Source organism: Equus przewalskii, chromosome 7 (genome assembly GCF_037783145.1).
Source record: "Equus przewalskii isolate Varuska chromosome 7, EquPr2, whole genome shotgun sequence".
Classification (NCBI taxonomy): domain Eukaryota; kingdom Metazoa; phylum Chordata; class Mammalia; order Perissodactyla; family Equidae; genus Equus; species Equus przewalskii.
Genome location: NC_091837.1, coordinates 77820174 through 77839395, shown reverse-complemented (window position 1 = coordinate 77839395; position 19222 = coordinate 77820174). Strand labels below are relative to the sequence as shown.

At 43.2% G+C, this 19222-nt stretch overlaps 1 protein-coding gene across 1 annotated transcript in view; it reads right to left on the bottom strand.

Annotated features, from left to right (window-relative positions):
- The window catches only part of LOC103553878 (O-acyltransferase like protein-like), a 65745-nt gene extending 53013 nt beyond the window's left edge, over positions 1–12732 (bottom strand). Inside the window, exon 1 of the mRNA XM_008524618.2 lies at positions 12576–12732. Within this exon, the coding sequence (XP_008522840.2) occupies positions 12576–12732 (157 nt within the window). The remainder of the gene's footprint in view (positions 1–12575) is intronic.
- Positions 12733–19222: the final 6490 nt, after the last annotated feature.

Sequence of the window (19222 nt, the reverse complement as noted above, 5' to 3'; positions counted from 1 at the left end):
TCTCCCCAAAGCCCCAGTACATAGTTGTATATCCTAGTTGTAAGTCCTTCTGGTTCTTCTCTGTGGGATGCTGCCACAGCATGGCTTAATGAGCCATGTGTAGGTCCACGCCCAGGATCCGAACTGGTGAACCCCGGGCTGCCGAAGTGGAGCACATGAACTTAACCACTATCCCACTGGCCCAGCCTTCTGTCTCTGTTTTCACTAATGATTGGGTTCTTGAGATTGAATCTGGAAGCCAGGTTGAAGGGCCTGCATTTTGTTTATGTGTGCTTTTCTTAATATATAATACGTTATTTTGAAAACCTCCTGGCCATAATTGGGCAAACGGTCCTTGCTGAGCTCCTTGGGGTAACCTGACTTTCAACGTGAGACGTTGCCTCTTCTGGTCAGTTATGCTGCTCGGGCTCAGCCAATGGGTGTTGGTTATCACTGGCCCCTTTTAAACGGTTCTCAGCATCCCAGGTTGTTGCTGTAATGAGAATCACTGGCCCTGCCGTGGGTGGGACTCTCCTCTGACCACACTCAGAGCTGGCATCCACTCCACTGTTTGTAGCCGGCAACCATCTTTTAAGCTAAACTGTCTGAATCACGAGACTGACCACGTCCCTCCCCTCCTTAAAGCTCTTCCAAGGCACCATGAACAAAGCTACCAGGTAATTCCAAAGGGAGAGGACTTATTTACCATATTGATAACTTGGATGAAGAATTGTATTCAGATCATATAAAGAACTCTTATAAATCAATAATTTTTTTAAAAACCAAAGAAATTGATTTAAAATCTGCAAAGGACATGAACAGGCAACTCTTGGAGAAGGAAATCCAAGTGATCAATTAATATGAGAGATTGTGAAGTCTCACCAGTAAACCACAACTAGACACCACTTTTTTCTACCCATCTGATGGGTAAAAATTTAGAAGGTTGATACAATTAAGTGTTGGTAAGACTATGAAGAAATGGTTCTATCAGTTTTGCCTCCTGGAAGCTATCCTCCTTCCTAATAGCAACTGGATTTCCTTTTGGAGAATTATCACTCCCCAGTTGCGTGTAGTCTTGACAAAAATCAAGGTGCTCTGTCCTCTCATTACAGAAGCTGATGGGGTCCCTGGAGGCTGCTCCCACTCTATTCTTCAGCTCCCTGTGACCTGAGGTCAACCCTCTCCCAGGACTAGCGCGGAGCGAGTCAAGGCCCAGAGCAAAGCTCAGGCTTCATTCATTCCCTGTTAGTCCCCTGAGAGGCTGTAGAATGGGCACCACCGTGGAGACCGTCTGCACCTGACGTGTCCAGAAACCAGTTCTGAGCCTAGCAGGTCCTTGGCCTTCCTCTCCATCCTGTGAGCTGCCCCATCGTCTGCCAATAACCTTTTTACTGAAGCCTGCCAGAGTTGGTGTCTGTGGTTTAACCAAAGACTCCTTCCTAACTGATATCCCCAGGGACCCTGCAATTCAGCATCTCAGAATCTGCCCCAGGGAAGCACATATGAGCACACGTTGCAAGATGCTTGGGGCAAAAATGCTTGTAAAGGCAAAAAACTGGACACAAACAATTAGGTTGAACCCCGTGAAAATTCTATCTTATGGGACAAAAAAAGCTTAATGTCAGCAATTTCAAATAGTTCAGCCTCTGTCAGGAAAAGGTTAAATGAGTTATGGTACTTCCATATTTTATAATGCTATGAAACAACTAAAAAGATAGATCTGTATTTGCTGCTGTGGAAAATGCTCCAAGATATATTATTATGTGGAAAAAAACCCCAAGTTTAAGAGCAATAAATACATTTTTCAATTTTACAAAACAAAACAATATCTGTCTAGTAAACATATGTGCACAAAAATGCAAGGAGAAAGTTCTAGAAGGATACACACCCATTGATAACAGCTCTTATGCAGGAAGGGAACTGAGATTGAATGAACAAAAAACACTTGAGCTTTGTCTGTACTGTTTTGATTCCTTTACAATGAGAATAGATTCATAAATTATTTAATAAATATTATAAACAATAAAATATAAACAAAATTTTAAAATCGGTATACTTTTTAAATTCTTCAATGGCATTCCATATTCTAGAGTAGGAGTTGACAAACCATGGCCCTGCCTGTTTTTGTAAGTAAAGTTTTATTGGGATACAGCCGTCTCATTCGTTTACATATTGTCGGTGCTGCTGAGCCCATACAGGCAGGGTTGAGTAACTGCAACAGAGGTTGTACAACCCACAAAACCGAAAATATTTACTATCTGGCCCATTAGAGGAAAACTCTGCAGACCTCTTATCTAGAGCTGTGGTTCCCAACTGTGGACAGACATTAGAATCACCCGGGGCATTTAAAAAATACTAATGCCCAGGCGGCACGCTCACAGAGAATGACTTAATGGATCAGGAGTGGGCTTGGGCATTAATTGCTTTTCAAATTTTCCCAGGTGATTCTAATGTGCAACCAGCCTTGACTGCTCTGATCCTTCGGATAATTCCAGACTCCTGAGCATGGTTTACAAAGGCCCTTCGTGACTAGGCCTGCCTGTCCAGCCTCATCCTCCCACACCCAAAGCCATTTCCTCTGCTCCATTATACAGATGCACCCAGGCCCGCACTTGTCTGACTTTCCGCCTGGAACACCCCTCCTTCTTGTCGGCCTGGCAAATGCTGAATCATCCTTTGAGCCCCGGCTGAAGGATGGTCTCCCCCAGTAAACATTCCAGACCCTTGCTTAGTGTACCGCACTAAAAGGCACGTCATTGTTCACCTGTCTGTCTCTCGTGTGAGGGAGGGACTATGTCTTCATTAACAGATCTCTCAGCAGAGGAGCTCAATAAACATTTGCTGAACTGAATTAAACTTTGAAAAAATTACGTTCAGATGCCCCAAATCCAGCTCCATGAATGTATTTTGAGGTCCTCCTAGTGTCAAGAAAAACAACAACTACAAAAACTGGATGTATTTCTTATAAATTGGTGAAATAATTTCCAAATTCCCTCCTCCACCACTAATTGAGTATCCCAAACTCTGCAGCTGGAAGTTTAAGGATGTGGAACTACCAGAATTGAAAGAGATAAAAACAAGAGAGGCATCAACACTGAGCATGTCTTCACCCTTAGGTAAACCCCTGAAGGACAAACTTAGAAGGTTGCCCAATTCTTCTTCACTTGAGAAGATTAAATTCTAGTTTTCTTTCCAATTGGTGTTTTGCTTTCTAAACTGATTGGATTTATGGTTTCTAGCTGAAGTTGTGTGCTATGCTAATTTGCAAATTACATTTGCTTCCTTTCTGATTATGAACTCAAATGGACAAGTTGCCCTCTTCCTGTCTCATCCTTAATTGGTTTCTGTCAAGACCCTGAGATGCCAGGCCATGCCACATCCAAATCAAAATATATTGGGCTTGCCTGGGAGGGAGAGAGAGCATAAACTAACGATTAATCCCACCTGCCACTTCAAAAGCTCATAGCAGTTGTCCCAAGTTTTCATTTCCAAAAGATTAAAAAGAGCTCATTTCAGTTCTGCTGGGCTAATTGGCAGACAAATTTTCTTTCTCATATGGTGGCCATGATATATGGAGATGAAGACGCAGAGTTGATTAATTTCCGGGTTTGAATGGAAGAAAGAAAGACCTTGGTCTATGGTCTTAAATTTTTAAATATGGATGCACTTATACCATGAGGTTGAAGGTAGCAGAAGCTTCTGGAATGCTAAGCCGCAAACGAATCCTGAAAGTAATGATCACCTTCAGCATTAACAGAAAATATTTATTAAGCATCTACCAGTTTGCTGTGTTACATTGGAGATTTTTTAAAACAAGAATTGAATAGTCCTTGCCCTGTAGTTGGTGACAGAGGGCATGCATGTCAAAGGCTAACCACCGGTTGCCGGAGATCTCCTTGTAGTAAGAAAGAAATCTGAATGTGCCATCAACATGACATGCAGTTTGAAGTAGGCTCCTTGCCAACCCCTCCTGGCAATGCCTCTTGTGTCTGGTTGACTATTAATCTTGGACTTGGAGAATAAGAATAGCACATGTACTCGTTTCCTGTGACCGCTATAATAAATTTCCACACACTTGGTGGCTTAAACAACAGAAATATATCCTCTCACAGTTCAGGGCCAGAAGTCCAAAATCAGTCTCACTGGGCTGAAATCAAGGCATCCCCAGGGCTGCATTTCTTCTGGAGTCTCCAGGGGAGAATCCATTCTTCGCCTCTTCCAGCTTCTGGTGGCTGTCGGCATCCCTTGGCTTGTGGCTACATCACTCAGATCTCTGCCTCTGTGGTCACATCACCTTCTCATCTGTGTGTGTGTCAAATCTCCCTCTGCCTCCTTTTTCTAAGGATACATGTGACTGCATTTAAGGCCCACCCAGATAATCCAGGCTAACCTCCCCATCTCAAGATCTTTAATTTAATCTATCTGCAAAGATCTTGTTTCCATACAAGGCAACATTCACAGATCCCAGGAATTAGAATGTGGATATCTTTTGGGGAGTGGGGGCCACGTTTCAACCTACCAGAGCATGGCTATCTGAAATCCAGTTAACCTGGAAATTTCAGTGGAGCCCACCGTGTCACCCTTTCTCTATTACGAGATTTTCTTGGTTTCAGCATCTTTTCTGTCCCTAGCTCCAGCACCAGCAGAGAGGCTGGCCTTGAGTAAACCACCCTCCAGTCTGACAGCTGGATGGGAAAAGAGGCAACCTTCAGAGAATGCAAAGCAAGTAGATGGTCAGTCCTCCACTGATGACTGGAGAACAAAGGCTTGGCTGGGGCCAGTGACTGGCCAACCAGTGAGTGTCTACCTACGATTGCCTCCTATTACCGAGGTATAAACCCTGGGCCTTGGCTTCCAGGAGAGAAGATGAGACACAGAGAAGAGACATCAAATAATCATTCCAAGAGATAAATGGTAGGGCCAGCCCAGTGGTGCAGTGGTTAAGTTTGCACGTTCTGCTTCTAAGGTCCAGGGTTTGCCAGTTTGGATCCCGGGTGTGGACATGGCACCACTTGGCAAGCCATGCTGTGGTAGGCGTCACATATATAAAGTAGACAAAGATGGGCACGGATGTTAGCTCAGGGCCAGTCTTCCTCAGCAAAAAGAGGAGGATTGGTGGCAGATGTTAGCTCAGGGCTAATCTTCCTCAAAAAAAAAAAAGAAAGAAAAGAGGAAAGAAGAGAGACTAAAAGTTGTAGAGCTAAGAAAAAAAAAAAAAAAAGAGATGAACGATGAAGCCAAAGGGGGTAAGTCATCAGAGGAGGAAGCTTAGCAACCTTAGCATCAGGGTGGGCTGAGGGACTTGGTGTAGCAACCAGGGAGATGGGACTTGAAGGGTTAAGAAAGTTTTATAACAAAAGTAGCTGCTTGGGGAAGATTTCAAGGATGTTATGAGATTAGGGAAAACAGGAAATGAAAAGGCCTGCCGGCTGCTTGGGAACCAGAGGCCTCCCACCCCTCCCCTCGTTCTGTCCCAGAGGAATAAAGTGCAGGAAAATGCAGAAATCATGTGAAACTATAGGGACCTCAATATGCTGACACAGTCTTAATTCCACATAAATCGCTTCCCCTGTAAATCCTCTGCTGCAGACAGTGTTACAGATGGGTCTGGTTGGCCTTTGAAATGGCCGCAGGCGGGTCTGGTACAGCTCACAGAAAATGAGTTCCAGAATCTACCTGAGACTGCTTGGGTTTTTCTGGGTCTGTTGGTTTGGTTTTTTGCATCTCAAACAATGAATGCAGGCTTTCTATTCAAGGGGGTGTGTTTGAGAGGCCATAGGTGGCTGTATTTGTTTCCTAGTGCTATCTTAACAAATTTCCACACACAGGGGGCTTAAAACAACAGGAATTCATTGTCCCATAGTTCTGGAGACTAGGCATCCTAAATTAAGGCTTGGTTCCTTCCGGAGGCCGTCAGGGTGAAGCTGTTCCATGCCTCTCTCCTAACCTCTGGTGGTGGGTGGCAATCCCTGGCTTTCCTTGGCTGGTAGACGCATCATTCCAATTTCTGCCTCTGTCATTATATGGCATCCTCCCTGTGTGTCTCTACCTGTGTCTAAATTTCCCTCTTATAAGGACACCAGTCATTAGATTAGGGTCCTCCCTAATCCAGTACGACCTCATCTTAATTTGACTACATCTATCAGGACTCTATTTCTAAATAAGGTCACATCCACAGCTTCCAGGAGTTAGGATTTCAACATACCATCTTTTTGGAGGACACAATTCAACCTACAACCCTCTCCAAGTGGGTACTCTCATCTGAGCCACAGATGCTACTAATTAGCTTGTGAGACATCGTTGAGGAAGGTGTGGATCTGGAGAGAAACATCCATGTGCTCAGGGAAGGTATGAGAATATTGGAGAGATGGGACCCCAGAATGGCTGAAGTAAGAGAACACAGTGGGTCATGGCAAAAGACCTGCAGAAATAATCAATCAGGTGCCTAAGAGGACCAAAGAAACATAATATGGCTTCGGTGTCTCCTTCTAACAGAGTTTCTATTGTATGTCCTGGTCATCTACTCTTTAAATTATGTACATATATACCAAGGGTCTACAGAAGGGGCATAAACCACAAGTTTTAGCTTCCAGGAGCCCTTCTCCAGGAAAAAGATGGGATGACAAGATATTCAGACAAGAGACATAAAATCATTATTCTAGAACATATACGATACGGCCAAAAGGAGTAAGTCCCCAGAACAGAACAACTGAAAAGGCTATATGGATATACAGATATATCTCTATCTCCACACATATATTGAGAAGGATCACATATTCACTAACTAAATTCACCACTCTATGTTGTGATCCAATATTAAAAACACCGCAGGGAAACTGCTAGGTTTAGTAACTAGGTTTAGTGGGGGTGTAGATCCCAAAGTGTTGATAGAGCAAAAGGGTAGGAAAGACAGCGAGAAATGTGGTCACCGAGCTGTGTGGCCAAACCAAGAAAATGAGCTTCCTGCAAATCTGTATGAGTTTCCTATGGCTGCTGTAAGAAATTACCAAAACTTTGTGGCTTAAAGCAACATAAATTTATTATCTTATAGTCCTGGAGATTAAAAGCCCAAAATGGGGTTTACAGGGTGTTATGGGCTGCACTGCGTCCCCCTCAAAATTCATATCTTGAAGCCCTAAACCCCAGTACCTCAGAAGGTGACTGTATTTGGAGATCGGGCCTCTAAAAGAGGTGATTAAATTAAAACAAGGCTGTTAGGGTGGGTCCTAACCCAAGCTGACTGAATTAAATAAACATAAAGGGAGATCTGGACACCCAGAGAGACGCCAGGAGAAGGTGGTCATCGGCCATCTGCAGGTCAGGGAGAGAGGCCTCAGAGGAAACCAACCCCACCAGCACTTTGATCTTGGACCTCCAGCCTCCAGAACACCGAGGAAATTAATTTCTGTGCTCTAAGCCCCCCTATCTGTGGTACTTTCTTACAGCAGCCCTAGAAAACTAATACAGTGGGTATGGGTTTTGTGTCTACTTTTGGTAACTTGTCCAACTCATGTTTTACTAGTAATTACCTGTGAAGTTGACATACCTATTTTCAGCTAACCACCGGTTATCAGAATCATGCAGGAAGCTTCCTTAAAATTCAGATTCTTAGGGCTGGCTCCTAGAGGCTCTATTAGCAGTGGGGTGGGGCTCAGGCAGTGGTGGTAAATGCTTAATAACCTGCTCTCCCCCCAAATACGAGAATGTATATATATGCATATATATGTGTATCTGCACACACATGCATAGCACACTGTATTAGTCTGCTGTGGCTGCCATGACGAAGTACCACAGGCTGGGATGGCTTAAACAACAGAAATGTATTTCCTCACCGTCCAGGAGGTTATACGTTCAAGTTCAAGGTGTCGGCAGGCTTGGTTTCTTCTGAGGTCTCTCTCGTTAGTTGTAGTTGGCCGTCCTGTCTCTGCATCTTCACATTGTCTTCCCTCTATGAGTGTGTGTGTCCTCATCTCCCCTTCTTATAAGGACACCAGACATATTGGATTAGGGCCCACCACGTGTCCTCGTTTTACCTTTGTCACCTCTTTAAAGGCCCTGTCTCCAAATACAGTCACATTCTGAGGTACTGAGGTTAGAACTTCAATGTATGAATTTGAGGGGAATACAATTCAGCCCATAACACACAAATTACAACTAAGAATGAAATCCATAACACTCCTTACTGTAAATTCCATAGATAGCCAACTGATTCACTGCTTTCAGTGATTTTTGCCAAACTCATACCTGTAGCCAACCTATGGTTTCAGTTGACCAATGAGTGTAGTCCCAACATGAATGATGGATGATATTTTTATCCACCTTAACGAGCATACAGATGTGAAGCGAGAAAGACATGTGTCGGGACTTCACTCATTCGTCCGTGACGTGAGCAACATTTTTGCTAAATCAGATAGTTTTCGAGTACTGAAGAATATTTCCCTCAACTTTTTGTGCTATTTATAATGTGATGGCTATAGACATAATACACTTTTAAGTTTAACACGCATTTGTAACATTTTCTCCTTCAATTTCTTAAGTCTAGACAATCAACAAAAGAATAAATCAAGCCGCGACCTGTAGCAATTGCTGACATCTGTGGTGAATATGCTTCCGCCACAGCTGACTTCAAGCTCCCGACGAGATGTTCCTGAACCTGAGGGTGGCCGGTGATGTGCGGCACTCCATTCCCAGCATGCAGACACAGCAGATGTAAGCAACTTCAAGAGTACAGATAAGAGTAAAGTGTACTGAAATAATTAGGAAGTGGTAACTTTTTGAGTATTAATTACAATTGTTCTTAACATAATTTATTTAATTGTCAATTTATGTAATTTAATCCTTAAATGTTACCATGTTTGACAACCAGCTTGAAAATTTAACGATTGGCCCTTGCAAGCCAGGGCAGGCTGGCCGTGGCAGAATGCTATGCGAAGGAGTCGGAATTTTTTAAAGGCTGCTACACATTTTCAGAGTTTGAGAAACACAGCCTCTCCATTTCACAGGTGAGGAAACTTGTCTAGCCAAGTGACGTGGTTTGGGTGAGGCCAGCCACACTGCTGGCCATTGACCAAGCCAGGATGAGAGCTGAGGCCTCCGGAGGGCTGGCCTAGCACAGTTTCTATGGCTCAACACCCTGTCTCTAAAAGGTCAGTAGTTTATAAGAAAAGCAGATGAGGAAAAGAAGAAATGCCTGGGGCAAGGTGCAGGGGGTCAGGTAGAGGGAGAAAGGGGAGGAGAATGAAGACAGATCCCCATCAGGGAAGGACGCCTTGGACAGGGGACACACCGTCCCTGAATTAGAAATAGATGAGCTTTAAGGATTCATTGTAGTCAAGGAGAAAGAAAACTGAGAAGAAAAAGATTAATCAGGAGGAAGGATGCTAGAGATGTTTTAGGGCGCAATTTTCATACCTGATAAGAGATTGAATGCAGATTTCTGTGGACTACGGAGTTTAAAAACAAAACAACAAAACCAAACCGGAAGCAGACGGACAGAACACTGACCCAGGACTCCAGCAATGAAAAGGGGGATAAAATCAGACCGTGGCCCGAGAGGGTGGCAAAATGAAAGCGCACAAAAGTGTTTGGTGGATTTTGTTTGCTTTAATATAGTGGACGTGGGTCTGTTAGAAAGCAAATGGAGAAGGATGACGGGAAGGGAGAAATGGAAGCTCGTTCTGCACTTATGGTATCACACTCTTCTTTCCTATAATGTCCACAGCTGCAATCCATCCTTCCCACCGCCCCACTGGGTCTCCGTATCCGTCCCTAATAGCAGGCTCTCTCCTGCTCCAGCACGGTGATGATTTCAGTTCCCTTCTGTAGGACCAAACATCCCTGCCTAAACTTCAAGGACCCTCTCTCTCCACTTTATTCCTCAGACCCCCACCCATTCTCAGAAATCCTGCCTATCATCATCTCTGTGTTTTGGATGGGGGATGGAGTTTTAAAACATTCTTATGCAGGGTTTAATATATTTTTTAAAAGGCATAAAGAAGAAAATAATAAACACTGATATTCCCAACATCCAGCTTAAAAAATAAAACTTGACCCATCATTTGAAATGTGATGTGTCCCCAATTGTGTCCCCAGCCTACCCACTTCCCACTCCAAGGCAACCCCTGACTCCGGAGGCTATCATTTTCCTGCATGCCTTTCCATTCGTACTACAGACATATGTCCCTTAAGCAATAGAGCACCTTAATTCGCATTTTAAAAATGCTTTATATACTGTATATATTCTTTTACAACTTTTTTTCTTGATCTTATTTCTGTATATTCCCTCCATATTGATACACGCAACTCTGTTTCATTTCTTTTCTTCTTTTTTTTAAAGATTGGCACCTGAGCTGACATCTGTTGCCAATCTTTTTTTTTTTCTTCTTCTCCCCAAAGCCCCCCAGTACATGGTTATATATTCTAGTTGTGGGTCCTTCTAGTTGTGCTACGTGGGATGCTGCCTTAGCATGGCCTGATGAGCAGTGCCATGTCCATGCCCAGAATCCAAACCAGTGAAACCCTGGGCTGCCTGAAGCAGAGGACACAAAGTTAACCACTGGGCCACGAGGCTGGCCCCCCAGGCTGGTCCCCCCTCCCCCTTTTTTTTGTGAGGAAGACTGGCCCAGAGCTAACATCTGGGCCAATCTTCCTCTTTTTGCTTGAGGAAGATTGTTGCTGAGCTAACGTCTGTGCCAATCTTTCTCTATTTTCTATGTGGGACACTGCCACAGTGTAGCTTGATGAACAGTACGTAGGTCCATGCCGAGGATCTGAACCCATGAACCCCGGGCCGCTGAAACAGAGGGCGCAAACTTAACCACTATGCCACCAGGCCAGCCCCTTGCTTCATTCCTTTTTTGCTGCGGATTTCTTTTTCCCTTGTTTCTCTTGTTGCTTATTTTAGGCAATGATTCAAAGTACAGGCTCGGTAAACATGATCTGGGCTCAAATCCTGTCTCTACCACTTATTTCAGGCAAGATGCCTTACATCTCTGTGTCTGTTTTCTCTTTTACCGAATAAAGATGATAATAACACCCTCCCCGCAGGAGGGCTAAATGAGACCACTCCTGCACAGGGCTGGGGGCGGGCCTGCCATGTAAAGTACTCTCTAAATGCTGACTCTTACTATTTTTCCACCCACACGACTGTCAGGAAAACCATGGTGAGAATGGAGGTCAGAACCACGTGCTGTGCTAAAAATCTCAGGCAAAATGTCAAAGCAACGACATCCAGTGTTTTTGGTACATTAGAATGAAAATCAGTTAAAACAACTACAGATGGCAGCATTCATCTATTAAATTAAGTAACGGTCATCTATCCCATTTATGTAAATCATTCAATTCTTTCTTGGACCATTCACCTTGGGGAAAATTTTTTAACTGAAAAAAGAAAATTTCAGTTTTCAGGCCCCTACAGATGGACCATCATTGGTGCATGACTAGGGGACATTTTAGGGCAAATAAAGAACTAACAAGGCTATGACTAACAATGGCAATATGTGCCACCTCCTCATCACCAGAAATCTAAACCAGTCATTGCACCTTCTGGATTTTTCTTGGCCAGCTTATTTGGCTGGGGTTTGCCAGAATGTTCCCTGTCAATATCACCAAGTGTTGTAGCAAAACATAATCAATTCCAAAATGGGACTTGAAGATGGCTATTGAATTAGGTGGATTTATATTTTCCTACCGTTTCATTAAATATTAGGAGAATTAATCCAGTGTAGAAAGGCAAATGCTTCAAATCGTGTACTATTTTGAACTACCCAATATTAGATCAAAACTTGTCTATATTTATGACATATATTTTTGCTGTTTCCCAAGACAAAATATTAGTCATGTGTTCAAAATGTAAGTGGAAATTGCCATGATCGTTTTTCTGGCTTTGGAAAGAGTGAGTTTTTACATTTTCCTCAGTGGTGGTGTCCATCAGCATCATCAACAAATCATTCTCCCTGAGAGATTACCCCTCTGAAAGCAAATCTGATTTCCTGCCTCTTTCTGGCAGGAAATTTTGTGTCCCTTTAATTGTGAGAATAATTTTGGGAAACTGACAAAAAAAAAAAATTCTGGCAGCCTAAAGTCCTTCCAGATCATATGCAAAGAAAAAGTTTTGGCTACAGTGGAACATCTTCCAGCTTGAGCCGGGACATTCACCAACACACTCCTAGAATTTACTAGCAAACACATAACGGGCAAGACTCCTTCCCTGAATAATGAAGCAATTCATTATCAAAAGCAGACTAAATGTCTAGAAGATGAAATAAAGTAAGCAATCTCATACGACAGTGAAATACTATCAACTTCAACAATAGTAAACAGCATCACACAATTTATAAACAATTCTCGTCTTATTAAGAGGTTGGCCCTCACGAGATTCCTTCTGGCTAGAATTCATACCACTTCCTCTGTTGCCTTCTGCAATAAAAATTCCTCCTCCCTCCTTGATTCCTGGTGCAATTTGTAAATTAAGGCTCATTTGTCTTCCCCGTTTGGTTCTGTGTTTTTAACTCTCAAGAGTTTTTCTAGAATGCTCCAGCACGAACCTCAGACTGCCCTGTGTTCACCTACCCCAAGGGCCAGGAAAACCTACTTACTTCTTAGAGCGTATTCTTTGGGCTTCACTGAATTCAGATCAGAAAGGAATTCATCAGTGTCTTGCATGCACTTGAGAGAAATGTTTCTGGCGGAAGAAACAAAAGGTAACTGAAATTGAAAAGACAGCAGACTAAACAGTAAAGTCAGGACCATCATCGTCCCTTAACCTGTCAGGATAAAACTCCCCTCTCAGACAAAGAGCCCTATATTTATGAAACGCTAGTTGATAACGTGTTGAGGGAAAATGTGACATCGCTTGCTCCTTAACATGCAGAAACAAGCTGTGTCTCCTCAGCCACCTGCAGAGCAGCCAAGAGGAACAAACCATGGAAACCGATTGACATACAACTTGTTATTATTGAGTAAAACCGGCTACGGATGTGGGGGCCGCTGGCCACCTGGCTTCCTTTAGTTATGCAGATTAACATTTCCAGCTAACACAGAGAAGGCTAGATTTTTTCCAGTTAGACGGGCTTGTGTATATCTCTGGGTTTAAAAAGTATGCAGAGGAGGCTAAGTGGCAATATTTGTTTTTTGCCCAAGAATGATTACGAATCCAACCTATAAAACATTCGAATAAATGATAAGCAAAGTAAGGCTTCTCCATGATCATCTGGATATTTTCTGCATCCGTTAATGTGTTTGCTGGGCTTTGAATGCGACATAGGTGTGGGAGTGGTGAACTCCCCCATGGAAAGCCACAGTATTGCTGTGTTACATATAAGCACACGCATCCTCACATGGAGGCTTAGAACACGCATCCTGGAAAGGAAATGATGCTGACAAAAAAAGACCAGCGTAACGGTGTTCATCTACTTTAAGAAAATGTAAAATGTGTGGCTCTGGATTTCTCCCGGTGTAAATATTTTCTTTCCAGAAACGCTTTCTTTAAATAGTCACCTCCCTAACTATATTTAAAATATGATGCAAATCTTGTTTACACTGCCAGAACACGTCCACACCTGTGGCTGGCCGTGACTCAGTTGTACTTCCTGCTGCTCATTGGCTTCCCAGCAGCCTCTAGCATCCCAGACCGATACCCTTTGTCTGAGTCCGTAGGGGCTGCAATAGCAAAAGACCACAGACTGGGTGGCTTACAAACAACAGAAATTTACTCGTCACAGTTCTGGAGGCTGGAAGTCTGTGATCAAGGTGCTGGCACGGTCCTGTTCCGGTGAAGGCCGTCTTCCAGGGTCATAGCTGGCACCTTCTCTCTGTGTCCTCACCGGCTGGAAGGGGTGAAGGATCTCTGTAGGGTCTCCTTTATAACAAAATGAATCCCACTCATGAGGGCTCCACCCTCAGGGCCTGATCTCCTCCCAAAGTCCCCACCTCCCAGTATGTCATCTCTGGGGGTTAGGATTTCAACATATGGATTTGGGAGGACACATTCAGACAAGAGCACCCTTCCTTGCATGCTGTCACCTCTGTCCCCACTGTCCTTCCCCAAGCCTGCCTCTTCCTGGGCATTACTTACCTACTCTACTTACTCTTCTAAGTAGGTGTTGACTCTTCCAGGAAGCTCCCCTGGGCTTCCCCTTGGGTGAGGATAAGTGTCAGTTCTCCATGCTCCCTAATCGCCTCGCATCCTCTCTTCACCTCCTTACACTGCGTTCCTCCCTCCTTACAGCCTGGAAGCATCATGAGGGCAGGCGCTGTGCTCTTTTCATCTACCTGGGCTTTCCTGGAGGTGGTCTATGTAACGGCCAAGAGCCAAAGCTGACACTAAATAACTACCCTGTGAGCTGGGGCAGTCTCGCGACCTCAATGACTTCATCTGGAAAATTAGGATAACAATAGTCTCTACCTTTTGGAATCGTTTTAAGATTTAAATAATATATTTAAAATACTATTTAAAATAATGTATTTCAAATACTAATATATTTAAAATACTTATATTTAAAATGGCCCATCATAAAAACTCAAACATACTAGCTATTATTATCTTTATATTCTAAACAGTTACTACACCTGGCAGATGATAATATATATACCAGACACCCAGATAATGTATATACAAGGAGGCCTTGCAGTGTCTGACCTGTAGTAAACCCTTAATAAACAGAAGCTATTGTGGTAATTTATTATTACTCTCTGTCATTGTTATTGGCCTAAAGAAAAAAGATTCAGGCACACAGCTGAAATAGTTAAAGTGCTACTGGGCAAATAGGTCCTTGAAAAAACAGGCCATTAGATCCAAGTTACAAAGGGGCAGTTTTAAAACAATAATAAAGAACTTTCTAATAGTCAAAAGTACCCAAAGATGACCTGGGCTCTTGCAAATAGTATAGAGGTCTCGAAGTTTGGAGGTGTTCAAATAGTGGTTGAACGTTGCATGTGGGTGTTACAAGATTTAGCATCAGATGGTCCTGATACAAACGACTTTTAAGGTCTTCTCTGCCCCTCCAACCTCTGAGTTTACCTTCAAAATTATTTTCTGCCATTAACGCCTTGGTTGTTATGATGCACCTCGGAGGATATTCTTAAATTGAAGGAGAAATTGAAAGTTCAGTGCAAAAAATGAAAGAGAACATCCAACCTGGAATTATATAGAGAAAGCAATAACTTGCACTAAAAAAGGAACTTAATTTGGCACCAGAAACCAGGCTTCAAGTCCTGGCTCTGTCAGAAGCTGGTTCAATTTCCCCGTCTGTAAAATCATAAAATTGTAAGATCAGCCTACCTCGCACAGTTGTTTCCCAGTATTACATTAGAGCTCTTGAGTCACAAAAAATATTCGTTAGCATTAGAGCTCGCAATTCCAAATGCGCCCTGTGCTTGACTCTATGTTAAAAAAAGCTGGGGGAGGGGGAGGATTGAAAACACAGGAAGTTTAGGTAATTTGAATATTTAGGAGTGATTAAACAGAAAAACCTCTGAAATCTGGATTTATTTCCTAGACAGTTGTTGATGGTGTATAGTTATCAAAAATAAGAATAATATTGCTTTATAATTCAGTGTTAAATACATCTTTTCTCAACTAGAAAAAAAATAATGAGAATATATATCCACGTGTTAATCATTAGTGGGGCTGGCCCTGTGGCTGAGTGCTTAATTCCGTGTGCTCAGCTTAAGTGGCCTGGGGTTCTCCAGTTCAGATCCTGGGTGCAGACCTACACACCGCTCATCAAGCCATGCTGTGGCGGCGTCCCACTTGGAAGAACTAGAAGGAATTACAACCAGGATATACAACTGTGTACTGGTGCTTTGGGGAGAAAAAAAAATTGAAAAGTGACTGATTCTGGCTTTAAAAAAAAAATCGTTAGTAATAAAACCGACCTACAATGATTTTCAAATATTATCTAAACAAAAAGGAAAAAAGAGAATCTTACTTTTGTGTAATTAATAGCTCAAGATCCCACTAATTTGTCCCAACTCCTGAGAAATAAAATTATGACTAGTCAAGGTTCAGGGAGACTCAGGTGATTTATGAAGACATTGTAGGCACCTGTTTTATGCAGGGCAATGTGCCGGGTGTAAAAATAGGACACGAAAATAAATAACACCTTCCTTCGCTGAAAGCAGGTCTTCATCATTCCTGAGGCAGCAGCAACCAGCTAGCTGACGCTATTATTAATGCCGCAGGCATTTTATTCACGTAACTAGCTCTATGGGGAAGGAAAGAGCATTAGGCCTCTCATCGTTTGGCAATGGGTTTGAGAAAACAAGGATTTGTCTTTGTTGACAAGAATAAGGATCAAGCTGATGGGGAAAATGTAACTAATATCTGCTGCTCTCAGGCTGCAAAATGAAAACGCCTCTTGCAATGAGAGGAAATGGCAGATCAGAAAGCAGGCAGTGTTCCTGGAACAGCTCAGGACATTTATCCAGAGGATGGCAGTCAGTTAACAAATAAGCATATAACGTCAGGAGTGATAAGTCCTAGGGAGAGAAATAATGCAGAGTAAAGAAATGGAGAGCAGTGAAGCGGGTGTGGGCCATTGGTGGGTTCGGGCACATCTTAGTCAGGTGACCTGCAAGGGCTCTCTGAGCCAACTGGAAAGAAGAAAAAAAGCCCACATGGGAATAACTACAGAGGGAAGAACATTCTAGGCAGAGGGAACAGCAAGTGCCAGGTCCCATGAAGGGAATGTGACGAGCGTATTAAAGGAACAATAGGAGGGAGCGAGGTGGAGGTGGGAAGAAGTGGTAGGAGGTGAGGTTGGTGAAGTGACCGGATGCTGGGGACGGACGGTCTGCTGGGGCCTCACGGCTACTGAAAGGCACACACTTCTGCTTATCTCGGTAAGTCTCTTCTAAAATAACTGATAGTGTCATGTTGTTTGGCTGGTGTCTTATTCAGAGGGAAGCAAGAGGCTGAGCTTTGGAATGTCCCACCATGATGTCAGCACTCCCTAGGTTCAAGATGGTTCGGTGGTTCCTTGAAGGCAGACTGATTCCCCAGTGAGCAGAGATGCGGAGGAATGTCCACATTCTTTCCTCCCAGATCTTGGTCCTTCCCTTTCCCTGACCAACCAGTGCAATTCACAAGGTCACTCTCCATCTACAATCACTATGACTATTGCCACCACGCCACTAGAATGAATGAATTAAACTGTCCCTGCTTCTTTGTATCACCTACTAGAGAGTCAAAGCAAGAGCATCATTTTGGCCACGTATTGGTCATCCCATGCCTGACATTAGGCGGCTAGGGGTCATGAAGAGTGACCTTTTGGTTCTGGAGTAGGAAGCAAGATCCCTCTCCTCCTGAGATTCATACAACGGCAGATTCCCCAATCCTGGAAGGGGATCAGATGCTGAAGTGACAAAATCAAGATAAAGGTCCACTACTCCTGCTTGGAGAAATATCTTCTACCCTTCCCAAATAGAGTCGTTCCCTTTGGCCCTTGCACTCTGCTTTCTCCCGACTCTTGTCAACATCGCACCATCCTCTCCAATCAGATCTATGCCTTCCTTGTTCTTTTTCATCAACTAAATGTTTATTATCCAGAAATAACCAATCCAATTAAATTTGACTTAACCTGAAGGTCAGAAAATTACTCTTGGGCTAAACCCACACTTTCTGGAACTGAGTTGGAGGTGTGAATGGCAGACTATAATTATAGCTCTCCCTTAGATAAAAATATAGTCTTGCAAAGGATTGTGTTGAGAAACAGACCTGCCATGGTAGTGTAATTTACAATTGTAGCTGTAGAAAAGCTCAAGGATAAGCAGCTTGCAATAAAATAGCAAAGCAAATTGAATAATCAGTTCCTTTAAATACTATGAAACATTATAAATAGTGCTGCTTTATGAGTCAGAACTAACCTCATAAATTGAATTTGGAAACTAGCAAAGAATATTTTCTGGGAAATGCTATTCTGTTTCCTTAAGTAAAAATAACCACTAGGGAAAGGGTATAATTCCAGGATAAACCTGGTAAGGTAATTAGAAAGAAAAGGTAAATGTGGATTCTAGAGTACACTTTTCCAGCTAACAGCCTGCCTATCAGGGGTAAAATGCACATCGGCAATATTACCAGTATAGAGCACATACTTCCAAAAGCGCGTGCTGGGTGTCTGTGAGCATCATGTCTCCCACCCGGTACCCGAGATCATCATTCACCCTGTGCTGTGCCCAGCTCATGGACATTACAGACTATTACTGGGGCTTCCTTGTCCTCTAGGTTTTATTTGGCTTTGGCCAGTGGGAGGTGTGGGCAGGAAATCTTCAAGTGTGAGGAAACAGCTTCTTTGTCATTTCCCTCCCACACCCTCTTGGCTTCACTGTGTCTCTGGCTCTGGCTCTCATCTAGAGGTCCCTGTTCCAGGCTCCAACTCCACCCCTCTCGGCAGACCTGAGGGTAGTAACGGCTCCCCACCATGCTAGTCCCTGGGTGCCTCAACATCCCTTGTTCCAGCCCACAGCTCCATATATAGGCCCTTAATTTCTTTAAACATTTTCTAGTGTGCTATCATGTCCTGCTAGAACCCTAATTCACACAGGATCTAATGCTGGGCTCCCTCACATCTGCCTTCCCAACAAAGGCAGCAAATGCGAGTGAGCAAAATCCCAGAAATATATAGGCTAAGATGATGAAAGTTTTACCATCAAATGTACTGAGTCCTTACTAAAATGTTCACCAAAATCAGGACAGCAGGGAGGGGAAAATGGATGTGAAAAGAGAATGCTCTCTTTTACAGGGAAGACTGACAGTAGCCAAGTCTCAAACTCAGCCTCACACCCAAATCATGTGGACCAAGGCTGGGCTATTCAAAATAAATGGTTTGGGGGTGACGGTGACTACAGAAGTACAACTGGCTAGTACAGAAGCTTCTAATAATCAGAAGAGAGGCTCTTTGCAGAGATTAAGTTCACATTGTCATATAGCAAAGGTTTACGATTAACTCTGTAGGGATGTGAGGCCCCTAATTGCAAAAAGAAACTCCAAGTAAACAAGAAGGTTGAAGGATCCATTTAAGCAAAGAACGACTTATGCCTAAGCGGGAGCCATGTTTTTAAGGTAACTAAGTCTAGGTTCCTTATTTAGAAGATGCATGCTTAACACTAAGAGCTACACTCTGGGATCCTTAGAGCATCTGATTTGCAAAGTGTGTGTGTGTTTGCGTGTAACTAAATGGCATAAATAGCATCCCACACTCAGCACACCCCTCTCTATTTTCAGACCATTCTTTGGGATAGATGA